Source organism: Cottoperca gobio, chromosome 8, assembly GCF_900634415.1.
Source record: "Cottoperca gobio chromosome 8, fCotGob3.1, whole genome shotgun sequence".
In the NCBI taxonomy this organism is placed as follows: domain Eukaryota; kingdom Metazoa; phylum Chordata; class Actinopteri; order Perciformes; family Bovichtidae; genus Cottoperca; species Cottoperca gobio.
Window position 1 is genome coordinate 11,621,341 of NC_041362.1, and position 21,506 is coordinate 11,642,846.

The 21,506-nt window shown below is 38.2% G+C and overlaps 2 protein-coding genes across 4 annotated transcripts in view; one reads left to right on the forward strand and one right to left on the reverse strand.

Annotated features, from left to right (window-relative positions):
- septin9a (septin 9a) overlaps positions 1–21,506 on the forward strand; it is a 70,535-nt gene that overhangs the window by 17,279 nt on the left and 31,750 nt on the right. The gene's annotated exons all lie outside the window — the stretch shown is intronic.
- Positions 10,502–12,390, reverse strand: LOC115011981 (uncharacterized). Its single transcript, XM_029437321.1, has 2 exons — positions 12,320–12,390; positions 10,502–11,767 (listed from the first exon to the last, which is right to left on the reverse strand). The coding sequence occupies exon 2, from the start codon at positions 11,764–11,766 to the stop codon at positions 10,741–10,743; it is 1,026 nt and encodes a 341-aa protein (XP_029293181.1). The 5' UTR covers position 11,767; positions 12,320–12,390; the 3' UTR covers positions 10,502–10,740.

Consider the following 21,506-nt stretch of genomic DNA (forward strand, 5'->3'; position numbering starts at 1 on the left):
GGCCTCTAAGCTTTGAGTCTTGTTTTCATTTTTGGTTTAGTAGAACTGAATGTGCAAGGCTGGGTTATGGAGCATAGGTTATGCGACTCATCGGCATGCTTTATCTTTTCATTGTGTTAATTCACAAGTAGGTTTCAATCGTGTTTTGAGCTTGGAACTGATTCTTGTTATGGTGGAAACATGTGGGTGTTTATGTGTGCTGGTGTGTATGCAGTGGCTTTGAAATCTCCACTTTTCTTGCAGGTTGTTTGTGCTGTTTCCTTCCACAATGCTTATCTCTGTGTGTGTGGACAGACAGCTGTGCTCATGGGTTGCTCTCGCTTGTGTAGTATCCAGGCGTAGGCGGCTGGGAGGTGATACATTCCAAATCTGGAGGTCATAAAACATTCAACATAAAAATAGAAAGCCTCCAATTTGTGTCTGTGTTGCTCTCTATCCACTGTGCTTCCATTGCAGACAGCTAGGGATTTAGTTATATTTCTGCCTTTTTTACTGAGGATATTTCTTTCTTATAGTTTATATATTTATATAGTTATGTACCACCTTTTTTATTGATTAATCAGTCAGAAAATATGCACGCTAAATATCTAAAATGTGGCCTTGTGTCAGTAGAAGGGAAAATGGGCATGGAAAAGTGAGAGGATTAAGACTTCTTCCCCATTTGGCTCAGATTACCACCTTCCTGCTCAGCCGTGCACGTGGAGGGAAGGAGGAGCTGCTAGAAAGAAGCTTGAGAAGGAGGAGGAGGAGGAGAAGAGAGGGACAGAAAGAGAGGGGTGGTTCAGTGATCAGAAGGGAAGAGGAAGAAAAGTGGAGTGAAAGACAAAGCATGCAAGAAAGAGGGGAAAACAAAACGAGAGAAGCCCACTTTAACTTCCAGTCATTTGGGAGTAAAACTAAACCGACAGACAGACCACACTGCTTTGACCACTTGCCCAAAACTACAAATTTCTTTCCATTTCCTCAAAAAGTACACAGCACGGATTCAGGCAAATTCCTTTTTTTGTTTTTATAAATATCTTGTATATTTTAGAAGGGAAAACTGGGAATGTTTTCAGTTTATGTCTCAGTTGTTTACATTTACTGCTTTTATCAGCACTGTATCCGGTGGGATGTTGGCAGTGTGTTTTTGTGTGTCCCATTTGGTCTTTTAGCCTGTTCCTTTAGGACTCATTATGATATTTAATTGTGATCTACCTGACTGGGCTCCTTGTGGGTTTGTGTGTCTGTGTTCATTTGCAATACAAATGTTGTGTATACATTCATCATCACACAGGTGACAAAGTTAAGAATGTCTCAGCCAGGATAAAGTGAGTGATGAACATGCTGAGAAGAGATAAGCTGGTTGTTTTGGTGGCGGCTGTTGTAACGTACAAGGTCTTGTAATGACATGCTCTATTTCGATTGGTTCGTCGGCTGTAATGATGAGCAGCTGTATCCAGTCTTGTTGTGCTTCAACAGGATGTGGTCTCATGTTTACAGACAGATGCGCACACATTCATTCATTCTGTGCTCATGTTAGTTTCCTGTCCCATGCATTGACTTTGGTTTATTTTGTATTTGCTGCTGCAATACACATTACATACATTGTAGCATTGTGCTAAATGTATTGTTTACATTGCAAACATCGAGACCTGTTTTTAACTTGCAGTGTCTTTGCATCTACAAACCCTTAGATTGTAAACATCTTGGTATATATGGCATATTTAAATGCAGCCCCATTTAGTGTTATGCTTTAGGTCTATGTCATCATGGTAATGCACAGGCTTAAGTGATCAGAACTGCGCTATATAACAATGTTTTAAATAGTTGAATTCCTGTCATTTACACTCAATGATAGATTCTTCTATAAGATTTCTTATATCTTGGGACTATTTATTTGTTTTAACAAGGCCATCATTATGCCTAATACTGTATACAGTGGTCTCACTTGAGTATTAAGCTTTGGAAGTGCATCCGAATGCTGTTTATAGTTGACTCCTGTTCACTTTAAATCAATTAATCGGAAAAATCCCTTTATTCTCACAACTTGTCATTAATAATGAAATGTCTGCTTTGGAGAGGTATTGCCTTGATTTAAGATGGGGTGTTTGTTTGTGTGAGTTGGGCCACACAACACTTTCAAGACTAGAATGTCAACATGATCTATTCCCATGCTATCATCCACCCACTCCCTCTCTTTACTGACACTGATCTATGTCTGATCTCAGGAAGTAATGTAAGTAATCCCCTCTGTTTTATTGGTCTGAAAAATTGTATTGCAGATCTTTTTATAAGGTACTTGTAAATATCTAAAACACTTTTCGTTAATCGCTCTTCTACTCTTACTTGGTTTAAGTCACTGCAACTCCCGAAAGAACACCAGTTGAATTTCAGACTCCATGCAGGTTTCTTTTCACGCGTTGAAAGAAATAACAGCAGCACTTATAATGACACTTAACGGGAGCTGCAGAGTTTATGCACAATTGTGTTTTTGTTTTTTGTTTTTTTACCACAAATGGTTCAAGCTTTTTGTTGATTTTCTGTGTTGTATATTATTTAAAAATAAATATCTTTAAGTTTTGGAGTGTTGGTCAGACAAAACAAGTTTGAAGATGTGAACAAGGATAACTAAATTTGATTAGTGTGTATTGTTTTTACATTTCCCTTATTCAGCAATTCAATGTATTAATCAAAAACATTAACAGATAAATAAAATAATGATTAGTTGCAGCCCTAATTCTCATGTTTGTGACTTTTATGTACACAAATGAACCAAATTACCTTAGTTGAATTAAGGTTGGAGAACTAGAGTAGACATAAACAAATGTGTTTTGGTTCAGTACATTTCCCAGAATGCTCCTGGAGTAAACTGGAGAGTGATCAACACTAATGTCAAGTTTCAATTTGATGTTTTTGCAGACTATCATTCTTCCTCACATTGACCTAGTTATCAAACAACACTTGTAGGGAAATGATGAGAATAGATGATTGAATGTGTCAGCTTTTAGACTTCCCTTTTTTCTAACAAACGGCACTGCCTGTTTGCGATTAATCGTTGTCTCTGGACTCAATCACTCTTGAGAGAAACCTTTTTGATTATTATTTATTTAAAGCTGAGTCGGCTGCAATTTTTAATGATGACTCATTATCTTATGATCTGTTGGGTCTTGTGCTGGCCTGCTGAGTGCTATCCTAGTTTCACCACATTAACACAGTATTCATCTCTTCCACACAAACATAAAGGCCTTTTGATGGGTCTAGGTTGGCTAGAAACAAGAACTTGTGCATGTCACAAGGGATGGACAAGATCGTTAATCTGTGTGTGTGTGCTTTGCATGAGACGCGTGTTAAAAAAGGGTTAGAGTCAAACCTAAAAATAATAACACTGACTTTGGTCTGACTGGTAAATTGTAGTTTAATAAACAAACACCATTTTCAACCCTACAGAAAATGTTAACCGATAACCTTTTCATACAAAACCATAAATGAAATCCACAAATGGAACAATTTCCTTTCTCTTCATATCTATGAGAGTCGGGATGAAGCTCGAATTATTAAGGTGAAGTTGTACAAGCCTATATCTAAGTCTTACCTAACACCGTTCACAAAAAAGATTATGTAGTTCACAACAGAATTAAACCTAAGCCCCTGGCCCCTTGTAACTATTGTTGATTTCGACTTATGAATCCTACTGGATCCTAATTATCCTTGAAAAACATTTCCATCGCACCTTGGTTTATACAATATCTTATACTTTCCTTACATTTCATGTCATCTACTTTCCCAATGTAACAAATGCAAATAGCAGAATACAAAACATGATTAACATGACTACAAAAAGGCAGGAGCTCGCATCATTGGAATCAATTTGGCTGTTTTCTGTTCTGTAGTTGTATTGTGGGGTGTAGTTGTTTGCTGGTGTGTAGTTCCTTTGTGGTGTATATTGTGGTGTGTATTTGCTTTGTTGTTTAAAGGAGTGTTTTTCCTGTATCACAATAAACAACAGCAGTCCAAGGCAAGCAAGTTGCCCCCATGTGTTTCTGATGTCTGATACATCAGCGTTGCTTCCAAAGAGGCTTCTCAGATGCAACAGTTGGTTTCCACCCAGAGCAAACTGTCTGACCTGTCTCAAGAGGTTAGTGGTGATCATGTAGGTATGGTCTGGATCATATTCCCCCTGATTGTTAACATGCTGTGTGATATACACTTGGTCTATCCTCTGATCAGCTCGCCCTCCTGTGTTCTGCTCCCTGACACGAATTATGATCCTGTCCCTGTTTCTTCCCGCATACTCCCTTGGAGGATGAACAACATAAGCTGGAAGTTGATTGGATGTTCCTTGATTGAGACTGCCAATAGTGTAGTACCGGTATCCACTTCCCCAAGGCAGTGGGGCCAACACATGCTCAAAGTTGCTATAATAATGTGAACCATAATCTCCACTGTTTGGGTCAAAGGTCAGCCTTATGACATTGTTCTCATCAAAGGTAATTGTGTTTGCAAACCAGTGGAGCAGCAGAAGACTGTGTTTGGGCACAGATTGGTCAAAGTAGATTTGCTTCAAATCATTGATTGAATCGAGCTTCTTCTGTGCAGCTGACACAGAAGTCAGAGCGAGGAACAGAGCTACACAGCATCTCATGACTCTCGCTGACGTCTTCATCATCCTGTGCGACGTGACATGCAAATTTGATGTCTGAAGCCTTTTTTATGAAGTAAAAATAAGGAAAATGTTAATTAAAAAGCACATTTATTGAATCTATTGTCTTTATCAAATTATACAAACATGTATTGAGGGTATTACAACGTTTAAGAATTATAAGACATTGTAGCCACAATGTCATATCAGTGTAAAACCTAAAATGTCTTCCACAGGCTTTATTATTTTTAGCGTAGCAACAATATATTTAGATATTCCAAAAAATATAACATCCAGTTCATTGTTAGACTTTAGAGCATTCTGTCCCTAAACTGGCAGTCAGCCCGTGTCATTCAAGATAACAATCAATCTGGAGCAATTTTATGGGGAATTTTATTTGGACACGTTAACAGACAAAGGGAGTTAGTAAGTCTCTTTTTTAAAATGTGTAATTATTTACCCTTTTTGCTCACTTGTACACTATCTACAAAAAAATCTGGATCATTTGGGATAACGCTAAAAACATCGGTTTACTTTATGCAAATATATTTATTTAATATGAATTCACATATTTGGAAGTTAACGATCAAGTGTGCACATTTCTATAAGTAGCCAAAACAATTTCCTGTTTTACGGTTCATTAGTGATTTCTTCACAGTGAAGCAAAAACACTGAGCTGCGGTGGCAGGATGGCAACACAAACCAGAGAGAACATAACAAAACAGGTTTTGCTTGTTTTTTGTTGTTGTTGTTAATCCCTTTGCATAACATAAAGATGGATTATTTATGAACATCAACTATGTTTGAATTATGTTCAGATGACAAATCATCTGGATGTTCATAAGGTATCATACCGAGTAACAATTTCCGTAAGGCTGGATAATACTGATTTCCTCCCCTTAAAACGCTTAATTTCATTTTATGGAGTTCAGAAAACAATAACCGTATGATGTATGATTTAAGTACTGTAAAAGATTTTCAGACCTTTAGCACCTTAAATCACATTGCCTGTGTTTAAATATGACTCAAGAACTTGAACAAGTACGGTCACTTCTAAAGCAAACGCACAATATGAGAGAATTATTGTGCAGGTTTTATTTTCTTGGCTCTAAATATTGTTTACTGTTTATTCATTAAAGTTTTAATATGATAATATTTTAAAAATGAATTAACGTTATGACATTTTGACTGGCGTATGATTCTCAATTAATACACTTATACATTGTTTTGAAAATATTATTTTAGTAGCAATTAAGAAAAATAACTAAACATCCTCATGAATGCAAAAACTACTTTCATTTGCAGGTTTAACTTCTTCTTTTTTTATCAACTTAAAACCCTTATTCTTCACTGGGCCATTATTCATCCATACTGTACATTCTGAATTCATACATGTATTTTGTAACAAAAAATGCATCTAATTATTATTTTATTGATTTGATCAGTCAAGTGTTCATATGAACATTGAAACAGGTTTTGCTTGTTTTTGTTGTCGTTATCCCTCCTGATCGTACTGAGCAATAAGAGTTCGCCGGTATTAAGGAATCCACAGTCCAAATTCTGTGCAAAAACTGATTTGCAAGATTGTCTGAAGTTGATATGAGGCTTCAACAGCCTGAGTTTATCAAATAAAGTGAGTATCTTGTTTCAGTCTATTTAGTAAAACATTTTCAATAGACAGCATTTCCTTGTTGAGCTGCGGTGGCAGGATGGTAACACAAACCAGAGAGATCATAACAAAAATAGAAACTTAAGTTAAATGCTTCACAATCGTGTGGAATAGTGACAAAGTAAATACTAAATAAAACTAGTGATGAGAAAATGAGAGCGCTCACCTGCGTTAGTCTGCTGCCGTCAAGTATGTGATCTCTGTTAGTGCGAGAGTAACTGTAACACTTTCAGGTTACAGTTTTGCTGAAATGAAACTGGCAAAACGAGTGCTGTTGCTGGTTACAGGAAGTTTCATAATGCAGTTGATTGGCTGAAACTTCTTCTGTATTAAAGAAAGAAAGTAGTATTCCCTTTCAGTGTTGTGTTGGTGTTTACCAGTCATGTCCCTGTAGAAATGCTGGTTATTTTTACTTACAGTTTTTCGAGGAATACAAAGAGAAGAATCATTCTGTCAGTTGGAAGTTTAAAAAAAGAATGCAGATCACCAAATCATCCTCCTGATGATTTTGACTGTTTTCAGCTGTGTACTTGTAGTGTGGTATGAGTTTGCTTTGTTGGTAAAAGGTTTTCTTTTCCTGTCTCACAATATACAACAGCAATCCAAGGCAAGCAAGTTGACCCCATGTGTTTCTGATGTGCTCTAACTGTAAATCATTAACGTTACTTCATAGAGGTTTCTGAGATACAAAGGTGGCTGTTGGTTTTCTTCCCACAGCGAACTCTCTGATCTCTCTCAAGAGGTTAGTGGTGATCATGTAGGTATGATCTGGATCATATTTCCCCTGATTGTGAATATGCTGTGTGATATACACTTGATGTATCCTCTGATCAGCTCGCCCTCCTGTGTTCTGCTCCCCGACACGAATTATGATCCTGTCCATGTTTCTTCCCACATACTCCCCCCTTGGAGGACGAACAACATAAGATGGAAGTGGAATGGATGTTCCTTGATTGAGACTGCCAATAGTGTAGTACCGGCATCCACTTCCCCAAGGCAGTGGGTCCAACAGCTCCTCAGAGTTTCCATAATGATGTGAACCATAATCTCCACTGTTTGGGTCAAAGGTCAGCCTTATGACATTGTTCTCGTCAATATTTACTGTGTTGGCAAAACTAAGTTATGCTAAAAGCTAAACTATGCTAAAAACATCTATTGTTGACTTTATGCAAATATATTTATTTCATATGAATTTACATATTTGGAAGTTGACGATCAAGGTTTCACATTTCTATAAGTAGCTAAAACGATTTCCTAATTAAGGTTCAAACTGAGTTTTGTCATACCAGATAACAATTTTGTCTTGTAGGATAAGTTATTTCTCTTACTTGATGTTATCCATTATTCAAGATGCACAATGTTTGACATTATTTTATTTTCATAGTTTTTAACTTTTATTTGAATAATTTCCATTCTTAATCCAGTCTTAAATCTGTGCAAAAATATATTTCTAAGATTTTCTGAAGTTTATATGAAGCTTCCAACAGCCTGAGTTTATCAAATCAAGTGAGTTTCTTCTGAAGTTGCAGTCGATTTAGTACATTTGTTTGTGAGGAGAGAACATAAATAAAAGAGAACTTAAGTTAAATGCTTCACCAATCGGTTGGATCCTGCCACGTTAAAAATACTAAATAGAACTAGCGATTTTAGAAAAAAAGCTCACCTGCGTTAATCTGCTGCAGTCAAGTATCTGATCTCTCTAAATGTGTCCAAACATGCACAACTGCTTTTTTAGGTTACAGTTTCGCTGTACATGGAAAAAGTGTTGCTGCTGGTGTGGTGGCAATTAAAAAAATGAATCACCTTCTGGCAAGAAAGGAACAAATATAGAAGTTAGAGCTTTGGTGTTATTTAATGAAGAGTCAGAAGTGTTTAACAGAACTAAATCAATTTCAGCTGAAAGGACAGATAACATGCAGCCACGTGTGCTACAAGTATCTGACCCCGAGTAACAAGAAACACAAGCCATTTATACAGTAGAGTTACATGGGCAGGATCAGGTAATACACATTTCTGTCTACCAAATGGGAACAAAAGGCATAGAGACATCACACATGTTACAACTGTTAACATCCGTCTTCTAATTGCCTGACTGGTCAAAGTGGTGTCTTACTGTCTGTCAAATGCTAGCAGACACAGGGGCATCATACATGTGTATTACAACAGAGAAAATACAGGGTTAGTTACTGTAAGGCCAAACAACCGTATAAAGATCAAATGTAAGAAGACTGTATGATACATTTCCACGACAGCTGGTTACAGAAAGTTTCTTCTGTATTCAAGAAAAGTAGTATTCCCTTTCAGTGTTTTTTTATGTTTACCAGCTATTTGTCTGTAGAAAAGCAAAAAACTGAATATTTGTATTTACAGTTTTTAGAGGAATGATTTTGTAAAGAGTCATTCTGTCAATCTTGGGGATTTTATTGTATGGTTTATGATGGAAATTAGCCTGTGCAGGTCCAAGTTCGACTGTGAGTGTGTCCTTTGGACTGCAGGGGGATAATTTAGGAGACTTTCAATAGTGCCTGGTTTATTATTAGTCAGTATTCACTTATCGCAAATGTAAGTACCACTCAAACTCAAACTTAACTTTTTCATTTGTGTAGCTAAACTGGACTTCTATTCGGCAATGCTCCGATAATCAAAGGACAGCCAGTTTCCCAGGATCCTTCCGTTTTCACACCAAAGTGTGAAGCCCACCCGCATGGACCCAGCATTCAATCATCATTGGTCATGGTGATCTATGACCTCACCAGGTCAATAAAAACAGTATCATCCTTTTTGACTTTTTTTCTCCTATCACCTCCACTGGAGGAGCACAACAGCTGCACTGCACCTCAGCTCCTTTGCTCTCTGGTATGGCCTGCTAATAGAGCAGACATACACAGAACTCTTTTTCTACTAAGAGGAGAGAGTTGTTTACGGCCTGGTCTCTATAGCTTCTTTCCCTTTTCATGACAACTGGACAGGCGGTGAATTTTTATGCAACGCACCTATTTTAGTTAAATTAAGGCTTAAAGTTAAGGATTGTTGGGGCACTCTGGGTTACAGGTGGGTGCCTACTCAGGTCGCTAGCCACTAGTTGTCTACTCTGCTGCATCACCTGCCTCAACTTCACCGACGATGCCCATTTTTGGATTAGCCGGAGTTAGACTTTAGACGTTAGTTGGATGGACTGTTCAGAGCTAGATTGGATGACATGATGGCAAGAGTAGAGAGGAGCTTTAAAAATATTTTTAAAAATGTCTTCGAAAGCTTGCTTCGTTCTCAGTTTTCATTCTTCATAAATAAGTTTAGGTCTAAACAAAAGGAAATTTGCTGTAACTATTGAATCAAAAGAACTTACACATTTGGCTCGGTCAGTCTAAAAGTCACAGGAACTCCAACCAACTGCCGCATTGAAGTGAACGCTAATAGAAACGATTAACAAAAAGTTGTAGTTTCCTCACCTAAAATGTTTCTCTGTGATGATTTAAATATTTTGACAATTGGACTTGCAGGTTTTGACTAGGGAAGCAGGGCTTTGAGAGGTAGTTTTGTATAGAATGATTTATGTTTTTGCCTCTGCCCCTCCTCCCTCCGCACACGCACACATACATGTATTTGGTAAATTGTCCTACTGGTAGTACACATCTGTATCACAACGCTTGATCATCAAATTTTAGGGATTATTACCTAAAAGTTCTCTTTTAATGCCGATATAGTTCTAAAAAATGTTGTGAATTTTACACGTTACCTTTTTAATGGACAGTGCACAATAGAGTGCCATAAATTGTGAGTTGAGAGGATGATGACCTGCAACAAAACATCCTCAGCTGTATTTGAACCGAGGAATGTGGTGGTTTTAGGTCACCAGGGTGCCCAGTTTTTAAAATGTATTTTAGTACTGATTTATCTAATATTTTGCCATCAATAAAAGGTGATCTTTTCATCCTTTTAAAAACTAAAAAAATAATTTTAAACATGTAAGCTTATGACTACATTACAAAAGGCCAGTTCAACAATTGGCAAACTACAAGCGGTAAAACATTGTTGTTTTGTTCTTTAAAACTGACACCACCAGTTACCTATAGTATGCTGAACTGTATCCGTGCCCCTCTTGTGATCGTCTGAAGAGTGAACATAGTTAAAGTTGTCTTCATGATTTTGCACATCTAACTTACCATACTAATCCAGTTTCTTTGAACTTAAAATAAAAACACTGACATTAGTCCGACTGATAAATGATAGTTTAATAAACACAATTTACAACATGACAGAAATAATACAAAACCATAGACAAAATACACTCCTCTTTAATTAATAAGCAAATATATTATCAGTGACAGCTGTCACACTCAGCCTTTCATAGCACAGTTTGAGATGGGTGTTTTTTTACTGTCACAATTGAACTCCTTTTATAACTAAGTCACGGGACATTAAGTGCACGATCATGGACATGAGCACAATCCTAAGCAATTATTTTAGGGATGAACCAAACGATTAAAAAAATTAACAATGAAACCATACATATGGAAGCAAAAGAAATGCAACAAATGCAACAGCACGACATCTGGTTGTTGTCCTGGGGTACTGAGGTGTTGCCTCTGCCTGATTCTCTGTTACCAGTTGTCCTGTGGTGAAAGTAGTGGTCATCGTAGTGGTCACAGTTGTTGTCATAGTTGGTGAAATCCACTACAACATCACCTTGGTTTGGAAAACGTCTGGGAACATTGCTCTCCCTCTGACTTCTTCTGTTATCAGGTCTGTTGTTTGGCTGGCTAGAAGAGTACTTTTCCTGGATCACAATATACAACAGCAGTCCAAGGCAAGCAAGTTGCCCCCATGTGTTTCTGATGTCTGATTCATCAGCGTTGCTTCCAAAGCGGTTTCTGAGATTCAACAGTGGCTGTTGGTTTTCTTCCACAGCAAACTCTCTGACCTGTCTCAAGAGGTTAGTGGTGATCCTGTAGGTATGATCTGGATCATAAGGTGTCCCCAGATTTTCAGAAGTGTCGTAATGCTGTGTGATATACACTTGGTCTATCCTCTGATGAGCTCGCCCTCCTGTGTTCTGCTCCCTGACACGAATTATGATCCTGTCCCTGTTTCTTCCCACATACTCCCTTGGAGGACGAACAACATAAGCTGGAAGTGGAATGGATGTTCCTTGATTGAGATTTCCAATAGTATAGTACCGGTATGCATTTCCCTGAGGCAGTGGGTCCAACATCCCCTCAAAGTTTCCATAATGATGTGAACCATAATCTCCATCGTTTGGGTCAAAGGCCAGCTGTATGACATCGTTGTTGTTTATGTTAATCTTGTTGGCAAACCAGTGGAGCAGCAGAAGACTGTGTTTGGGCACAGATTGGTCAAAGTTTATCTTCTTCAAATCATTGATTGAATCGAGCTTCTTCTGTGCAGCTGACACAGAAGTCAGGACGAGGAACAGAGCTACACAGCACCTCATGACTCTCGCTGACGAAGTCATCATCCTGTGTAGATATTTTAAAAAGTTATTTTTCCCATTATTAATCCATACTGTATATTTTAGTAGTATCAAAAGTACATCCTCATGAATGCAAAAACTACCTTAATTTGCAGTTTTAACCTATTTAAATTTTTGGTCGACTTGAAAACCTTATTCTTCACTGAATTCATACATATATTTGTAACTAGAATTGCATCCAATTATTTTAATATGGGATTTGAAACAGGTTTTGCTTGTTGTTGTTATCCCTCCTGATCGTACTGAGCAATAAGAGTTAGGCCAGTCCTAATTCTGTGCAAAAACGATTGTCTGAAGTTGATATGAGGCTTCAACAGCCTGAGTTTATCAAATAAAGTGAGTATCTTGTTTCAGTCTATTTAGTAAAACATTTTCAATAGACAGCATTTCCTTGTTGAGCTGCGGTGGCAGGATGGTAACACAAACCAGAGAGATCATAACAAAAATAGAAACTTAAGTTAAATGCTTCACAATCGTGTGGAATAGTGACAAAGTAAATACTAAATAAAACTAGTGATGAGAAAATGAGAGCGCTCACCTGCTGCCGTCAAGTATGTGATCTCTGTTAGTGCGAGAGTAACTGTAACACTTTCAGGTTACAGTTTTGCTGAAATGAAACTGGCAAAACGAGTGCTGTTGCTGGTTACAGGAGTTTCATAATGCAGTTGATTGGCTGAAACTTCTTCTGTATTAAAGAAAAGAAAAGTAGTATTCCCTTTCAGTGTTGTGTTGGTGTTTACCAGTCATGTCCCTGTAGAAATGCTGGTTATTTTTACTTACAGTTTTTCGAGGAATACAAAGAGAAGAATCATTCTGTCAGTTGGAAGTTTAAAAAAAGAATGCAGATCACCAAATCATCCTCCTGATGATTTTGACTGTTTTCAGCTGTGTACTTGTAGTGTGGTATGAGTTTGCTTTGTTGGTAAAAGGTTTTCTTTTCCTGTCTCACAATATACAACAGCAATCCAAGGCAAGCAAGTTGACCCCATGTGTTTCTGATGTGCTCTAACTGTAAATCATTAACGTTACTTCATAGAGGTTTCTGAGATACAAAGGTGGCTGTTGGTTTTCTTCCCACAGCGAACTCTCTGATCTCTCTCAAGAGGTTAGTGGTGATCATGTAGGTATGATCTGGATCATATTTCCCCTGATTGTGAATATGCTGTGTGATATACACTTGATGTATCCTCTGATCAGCTCGCCCTCCTGTGTTCTGCTCCCCGACACGAATTATGATCCTGTCCATGTTTCTTCCCACATACTCCCCCCTTGGAGGACGAACAACATAAGATGGAAGTGGAATGGATGTTCCTTGATTGAGACTGCCAATAGTGTAGTACCGGCATCCACTTCCCCAAGGCAGTGGGTCCAACAGCTCCTCAGAGTTTCCATAATGATGTGAACCATAATCTCCACTGTTTGGGTCAAAGGTCAGCCTTATGACATTGTTCTCGTCAATATTTACTGTGTTGGCAAAACTAAGTTATGCTAAAAGCTAAACTATGCTAAAAACATCTATTGTTGACTTTATGCAAATATATTTATTTCATATGAATTTACATATTTGGAAGTTGACGATCAAGGTTTCACATTTCTATAAGTAGCTAAAACGATTTCCTAATTAAGGTTCAAACTGAGTTTTGTCATACCAGATAACAATTTTGTCTTGTAGGATAAGTTATTTCTCTTACTTGATGTTATCCATTATTCAAGATGCACAATGTTTGACATTATTTTTTTTTCATAGTTTTTAACTTTTATTTGAATAATTTCCATTCTTAATCCAGTCTTAAATCTGTGCAAAAATATATTTCTAAGATTTTCTGAAGTTTATATGAAGCTTCCAACAGCCTGAGTTTATCAAATCAAGTGAGTTTCTTCTGAAGTTGCAGTCGATTTAGTACATTTGTTTGTGAGGAGAGAACATAAATAAAAGAGAACTTAAGTTAAATGCTTCACCAATCGGTTGGATCCTGCCACGTTAAAAATACTAAATAGAACTAGCGATTTTAGAAAAAAAGCTCACCTGCGTTAATCTGCTGCAGTCAAGTATCTGATCTCTCTAAATGTGTCCAAACATGCACAACTGCTTTTTTAGGTTACAGTTTCGCTGTACATGGAAAAAGTGTTGCTGCTGGTGTGGTGGCAATTAAAAAAATGAATCACCTTCTGGCAAGAAAGGAACAAATATAGAAGTTAGAGCTTTGGTGTTATTTAATGAAGAGTCAGAAGTGTTTAACAGAACTAAATCAATTTCAGCTGAAAGGACAGATAACATGCAGCCACGTGTGCTACAAGTATCTGACCCCGAGTAACAAGAAACACAAGCCATTTATACAGTAGAGTTACATGGGCAGGATCAGGTAATACACATTTCTGTCTACCAAATGGGAACAAAAGGCATAGAGACATCACACATGTTACAACTGTTAACATCCGTCTTCTAATTGCCTGACTGGTCAAAGTGGTGTCTTACTGTCTGTCAAATGCTAGCAGACACAGGGGCATCATACATGTGTATTACAACAGAGAAAATACAGGGTTAGTTACTGTAAGGCCAAACAACCGTATAAAGATCAAATGTAAGAAGACTGTATGATACATTTCCACGACAGCTGGTTACAGAAAGTTTCTTCTGTATTCAAGAAAAGTAGTATTCCCTTTCAGTGTTTTTTTATGTTTACCAGCTATTTGTCTGTAGAAAAGCAAAAAACTGAATATTTGTATTTACAGTTTTTAGAGGAATGATTTTGTAAAGAGTCATTCTGTCAATCTTGGGGATTTTATTGTATGGTTTATGATGGAAATTAGCCTGTGCAGGTCCAAGTTCGACTGTGAGTGTGTCCTTTGGACTGCAGGGGGATAATTTAGGAGACTTTCAATAGTGCCTGGTTTATTATTAGTCAGTATTCACTTATCGCAAATGTAAGTACCACTCAAACTCAAACTTAACTTTTTCATTTGTGTAGCTAAACTGGACTTCTATTCGGCAATGCTCCGATAATCAAAGGACAGCCAGTTTCCCAGGATCCTTCCGTTTTCACACCAAAGTGTGAAGCCCACCCGCATGGACCCAGCATTCAATCATCATTGGTCATGGTGATCTATGACCTCACCAGGTCAATAAAAACAGTATCATCCTTTTTGACTTTTTTTCTCCTATCACCTCCACTGGAGGAGCACAACAGCTGCACTGCACCTCAGCTCCTTTGCTCTCTGGTATGGCCTGCTAATAGAGCAGACATACACAGAACTCTTTTTCTACTAAGAGGAGAGAGTTGTTTACGGCCTGGTCTCTACAGCTTCTTTCCCTTTTCATGACAACTGGACAGGCGGTGAATTTTTATGCAACGCACCTATTTTAGTTAAATTAAGGCTTAAAGTTAAGGATTGTTGGGGCACTCTGGGTTACAGGTGGGTGCCTACTCAGGTCGCTAGCCACTAGTTGTCTACTCTGCTGCATCACCTGCCTCAACTTCACCGACGATGCCCATTTTTGGATTAGCCGGAGTTAGACTTTAGACGTTAGTTGGATGGACTGTTCAGAGCTAGATTGGATGACATGATGGCAAGAGTAGAGAGGAGCTTTAAAAATATTTTTAAAAATGTCTTCGAAAGCTTGCTTCGTTCTCAGTTTTCATTCTTCATAAATAATTTTAGGTCTAAACAAAAGGAAATTTGCTGTAACTATTGAATCAAAAGAACTTACACATTTGGCTCGGTCAGTCTAAAAGTCACAGGAACTCCAACCAACTGCCGCATTGAAGTGACCGCTAATAGAAACGATTAACAAAAAGTTGTAGTTTCCTCACCTAAAATGTTTCTCTGTGATGATTTAAATATTTTGACAATTGGACTTGCAGGTTTTGACTGGGAAGCAGGGCTTTGAGAGGTAGTTTTGTATAGAATGATTTATGTTTTTGCCTCTGCCCCTCCTCCCTCCGCACACGCACACATACATGTATTTGGTAAATTGTCCTACTGGTAGTACACATCTGTATCACAACGCTTGATCATCAAATTTTAGGGATTATTACCTAAAAGTTCTCTTTTAATGCCGATATAGTTCTAAAAAATGTTGTGAATTTTACACGTTACCTTTTTATTGGACAGTGCACAATAGAGTGCCATAAATTGTGAGTTGAGAGGATGATGACCTGCAACAAAACATCCTCAGCTGTATTTGAACCGAGGAATGTGGTGGTTTTAGGTCACCAGGGTGCCCAGTTTTTAAAATGTATTTTAGTACTGATTTATCTAATATTTTGCCATCAATAAAAGGTGATCTTTTCATCCTTTTAAAAACTAAAAAAATAATTTTAAACATGTAAGCTTATGACTACATTACAAAAGGCCAGTTCAACAATTGGCAAACTACAAGCGGTAAAACATTGTTGTTTTGTTCTTTAAAACTGACACCACCAGTTACCCATAGTATGCTGAACTGTATCCGTGCCCCTCTTGTGATCGTCTGAAGAGTGAACATAGTTAAAGTTGTCTTCATGATTTTGCACATCTAACTTGCCATACTAATCCAGTTTCTTTGAACTTAAAATAAAAACACTGACATTAGTCCGACTGATAAATGATAGTTTAATAAACACAATTTACAACATGACAGAAATAATACAAAACCATAGACAAAATACACTCCTCTTTAATTAATAAGCAAATATATTATCAGTGACAGCTGTCACACTCAGCCTTTCATAGCACAGTTTGAGATGGGTGTTTTTTTACTGTCACAATTGAACTCCTTTTATAACTAAGTCACGGGACATTAAGTGCACGATCATGGACATGAGCACAATCCTAAGCAATTATTTTAGGGATGAACCAAACGATTAAAAAAATTAACAATGAAACCATACATATGGAAGCAAAAGAAATGCAACAAATGCAACAGCACGACATCTGGTTGTTGTCCTGGGGTACTGAGGTGTTGCCTCTGCCTGATTCTCTGTTACCAGTTGTCCTGTGGTGAAAGTAGTGGTCATCGTAGTGGTCACAGTTGTTGTCATAGTTGGTGAAATCCACTACAACATCACCTTGGTTTGGAAAACGTCTGGGAACATTGCTCTCCCTCTGACTTCTTCTGTTATCAGGTCTGTTGTTTGGCTGGCTAGAAGAGTACTTTTCCTGGATCACAATATACAACAGCAGTCCAAGGCAAGCAAGTTGCCCCCATGTGTTTCTGATGTCTGATTCATCAGCGTTGCTTCCAAAGCGGTTTCTGAGATTCAACAGTGGCTGTTGGTTTTCTTCCACAGCAAACTCTCTGACCTGTCTCAAGAGGTTAGTGGTGATCCTGTAGGTATGATCTGGATCATAAGATGTCCCCAGATTTTCAGAAGTGTCGTAATGCTGTGTGATATACACTTGGTCTATCCTCTGATGAGCTCGCCCTCCTGTGTTCTGCTCCCTGACACGAATTATGATCCTGTCCCTGTTTCTTCCCACATACTCCCTTGGAGGACGAACAACATAAGCTGGAAGTGGAATGGATGTTTCCTTGATTGAGATTTCCAATAGTGTAGTACCGGTATGCATTTCCCTGAGGCAGTGGGTCCAACATCCCCTCAAAGTTTCCATAATGATGTGAACCATAATCTCCATCGTTTGGGTCAAAGGCCAGCTGTATGACATCGTTGTTGTTTATGTTAATCTTGTTGGCAAACCAGTGGAGCAGCAGAAGACTGTGTTTGGGCACAGATTGGTCAAAGTTTATCTTGCTTCAAATCATTGATTGAATCGAGCTTCCTTCCTGTGCAGCTGACACAGAAGTCAGGACGAGGAACAGAGCTACACAGCACCTCATGACTCTCGCTGACGAAGTCATCATCCTGTGTAGATATTTTAAAAGTTATTTTTCCCATTATTAATCCATACTGTATATTTTAGTAGTATCAAAAGTACATCCTCATGAATGCAAAAACTACCTTAATTTGCAGTTTTAACCTATTTAAATTTTTGGTCGACTTGAAAACCTTATTCTTCACTGAATTCATACATATATTTGTAACTAGAATTGCATCTAATTATTTTAATATGGGATTTGAAACAGGTTTTGCTTGTTGTTGTTATCCCTCCTGATCGTACTGAGCAATAAGAGTTAGGCCAGTCCTAATTCTGTGCAAAAACGATTGTCTGAAGTTGATATGAGGCTTCAACAGCCTGAGTTTATCAAATAAAGTGAGTATCTTGTTTCAGTCTATTTAGTAAAACATTTTCAATAGACAGCATTTCCTTGTTGAGCTGCGGTGGCAGGATGGTAACACAAACCAGAGAGATCATAACAAAAATAGAAACTTAAGTCAAATGCTTCACAATCGTGTGGAATAGTGACAAAGTAAATACTAAATATGTGAAGAGAAAATGAGAGCGCTCACCTGCTGCCGTCAAGTATGTGATCTCTGTTAGTGAGAGAGTAACTGTAACACTCAGGTTACGGTTTTGCTGAAATGAAACTGGCAAAACAAGTGTTGTTGCTGGTTTACAGGAAGTTTCACAATACAGATGAAACTTCTGTATTAAAGAAAAAAAAAAGTAGTATTCCCTCTCAGTGTTTGTTCTACAGTCATGTGCCTGTAGAAATGCAAAAAGCTGATTATTTCTATTGATAGTTTTCAGAGAAATAATTCTGTAAAGAGAAGTCATTCTGTCAAGCGTGGGGATTTTATGAGCAGTTTGATTCAAACGAGCAACATGCATGAACATGCATGTGGAGACTCTTGTTCACAGTCAGTTACAAGGATGACAGAGAGGAGGCGTAGTGTCACACACACAGCTTAATCAGCTCTGCTGCGCCTCGGCTGCGCTGCGTCATGGCTGAAGGAGGATCTCCGTCTCCTCTGAAAGGACTACTGCAAGAGAACAGAACCAGGCCATCGCCATGCATTTATTATGTGACTGATTACCTGATTCCGTTCAGCCGTCTGGCCTTCCAGCTGGGACACTCCTGTCTCTCCCCAGCAGCCGGCGCTCTAACCACACCCTACTGCCACATTGCATGTTAGCTTTTATTGGACAGTGCACAGTGGAGTGCCATACATTGTGGGTTGAGAGACGAGGATGACCTGCTACAAAACATCCCCAGCTGGATTTGTATCAAGGAACTTTTAATACTGAATTATCCAATATTTTCCCATGCATAAAAGGTGATCTTTTCATCCTTTTTTAAAAAAGAATTTATTATTATTATTATTATTATTATTATTATTATTATTATTATTATTATTATTATTATTACTACTACTACTACATCACAAAATGCAAGTTCAACAATTGGCAAACTATAAGCAGTAAAAACATTGTTGGACCAATACTAATTGCTTCTTTAAATCTGACACCACCAGATATTTATAGTATGCTGAACTGCCTCATGTGATTGTCTGAAGAATGAGTAATAGGTAAATTTGTCTTCATGATTTTGCACATCTTGTCTGTGCTCATCCAGTTTCTTTAAACCTAAAATAAAAACACTAACAGCAGTCTGACTGATAAATGATAGTTTTAAACACAATTTTAAACACTGCCGAAATAATACAAAACCATAAATGAAATACATCCCTGTTTTTTAAAGCTAACTCATGATCAGTGTAATCCGTGCAATTTACATTCTCTTCGTCTGTATCAGACACTGGGTGAATCATCAGTGATTGAAGCCTGGAGCTTTATGACTACCCCCGAGCAGTGTATTATAGTATACAATAAAAGCCCATTGGCTCAGTTCAAATACTTTAGTAATAAAGAAGAAATCCTGCTATTATTAAGAAACTGGGACACTGGTTTATTTACTTGGAGAGACTCTTAGCCCTTCATAGCACATTGTTTGAAATCAGTGATTTTAAAGTATGTGGCCTTTCATCACAAGCATGTCATACTAAGCCTACATCTCAATCTTAACTGAACTCCATTTCCAAAAAAGATAATATAGTACAGAATAAAATCAAACATATGGGGGCAAAACAAAGCATACAACAGAACAACCCCTGGCCATTGTTCAGGGGTACTGAGGTGTTAAAACGGCTTTGTGGTCCTCATCGTCCTTGAAAACGACTACCGCCATCTTGGTTTTGACAATATCTTTTACTGTCCCTCATTCATCTAATTTAAAATTCCAATGTATTAAAAAAATGCATGCATAAATAAAAAATATATAACAAATACAGCAATAATGCAGATCACCAGAGCATCATCAGGCCCATTATTGTGTCTGTTCTCTGGTGTGTAGTTCTCTGGTGTGTAGTCGTTGTTCTCTGGTGTGTAGTCGTTGTTCTCTGGTGTGTAGTCGTTGTTCTCTGGTGTGTAGTCGTTGTTCTCTGGTGTGTAGTTCTCTGGTGTGTAGTCGTTGTTCTCTGGTGTGTAGTCGTTCTCTGGTGTGTAGTCGTTCTCTGGTGTGTAGTCGTTCTCTGGTGTGTAGTTTTTCTCTGGTGTGTAGTTTTTCTCTGGTGTGTAGTTATCTGGTGTGTTGTTCTCTGGTGTGTAGTTCTCTGGTGTGTAGTCATTCTCTGGTGTGTAGTCATTCTCTGGTGTGTAGTTTTTCTCTGGTGTGTAGTTTTTCTCTGGTGCGTAGTTGTTCTCTGGTGCGTAGTTGTTCTCTGGTGCGTAGTTGTTCTCTGGTGTGTAGTTGTTCTCTGGTGTGTAGTTGTTCTCTGGTGTGTCGTCTTTCTCTGGTGTGTCGTCGTCTTCTGGTGTGTCGTCGTCCTCTGTTGTGTCGTCGTCCTCTGTTGTGTAGTCGTTATTCTCTGGTGTGTAGTCGTTGTTCTCTGGTGTGTAGTCGTCGTCCTCTATTGTGTCGTCGTCCTCTGTTGTGTCGTCGTCCTCTGTTGTGTAGTCGTTTTCAGTTGTGTTGTCTTCTGGGTTGTTTTGTTGGTTAAAGGAGTGTCTTTCCTGGATCACAATAAACAACAGCAGTCCAAGGCAAGCAAGTTGACCCCATGTGTTTATGACGTCTGAATCATTAGCGTTGCTTCCAAAACGGTTTCTAAGATAAAAAAGTGGCCGTTGGTTTCTTCCCACAGCGAACTCTCTGATCTCTCTCAAGAGGTTAGTAGTGATCATGTAGGTATGATCTGGATCATATTCCCCCTGATTGTGAATATGCTGTGTGATATACACTTGGTCTATCCTCTGATCAGCTTGCCCTCCTGTGTTCTGCTCCCTGACACGAATTAGGATCCTGTCCATGTTTCTTCCCACATACTCCCTTGGAGGATCAACAACATAAGATGGAAGTGGAATGGATGTTTCTTGATTGAGATTTCCAATAGTGTAGTACCGGTATACATTTCCCCAAGGCAGTGGGTCCAACAGCTCCTCATAGTTTCCATAATAATGTGAGCCATAATCTCCACTGTTTGGGTCAAAGGTCAGCCTTATGACATTGTTCTCGTCAATATTTACTGTGTTTGCAAACCAGTGGAGCAGCAGAAGACTGTGTTTGGGCACAGATTGGCCAAAGTTGATTTGCTTCAAATCAGTGATTGAATCGAGCTCCTCCTGTGCAGCTGACACAGAAATCAGAGCGAGGAACAGAGCTACACAGCACATGACTCTCATCATCCTGTGTAGATATTACAAATATTTACTTACATTCTTAATATACATGCATTTGTAACTACAGATGCATCTAATGATGATTTTCTTGATTTGATAAATATATTTTCTAATATATTTTATTTTGATTAATGACTCCTTCTAACATTTAAAAGTACATCTTAAAA

What these genes read in the sequence shown, in the direction of transcription:
- LOC115011981 (XM_029437321.1), bottom strand. Translation starts at nt 11,766, where the DNA reads ATGATGACTTCGTCAGCGAGAGTCATGAGGTGCTGTGTAGCTCTGTTC.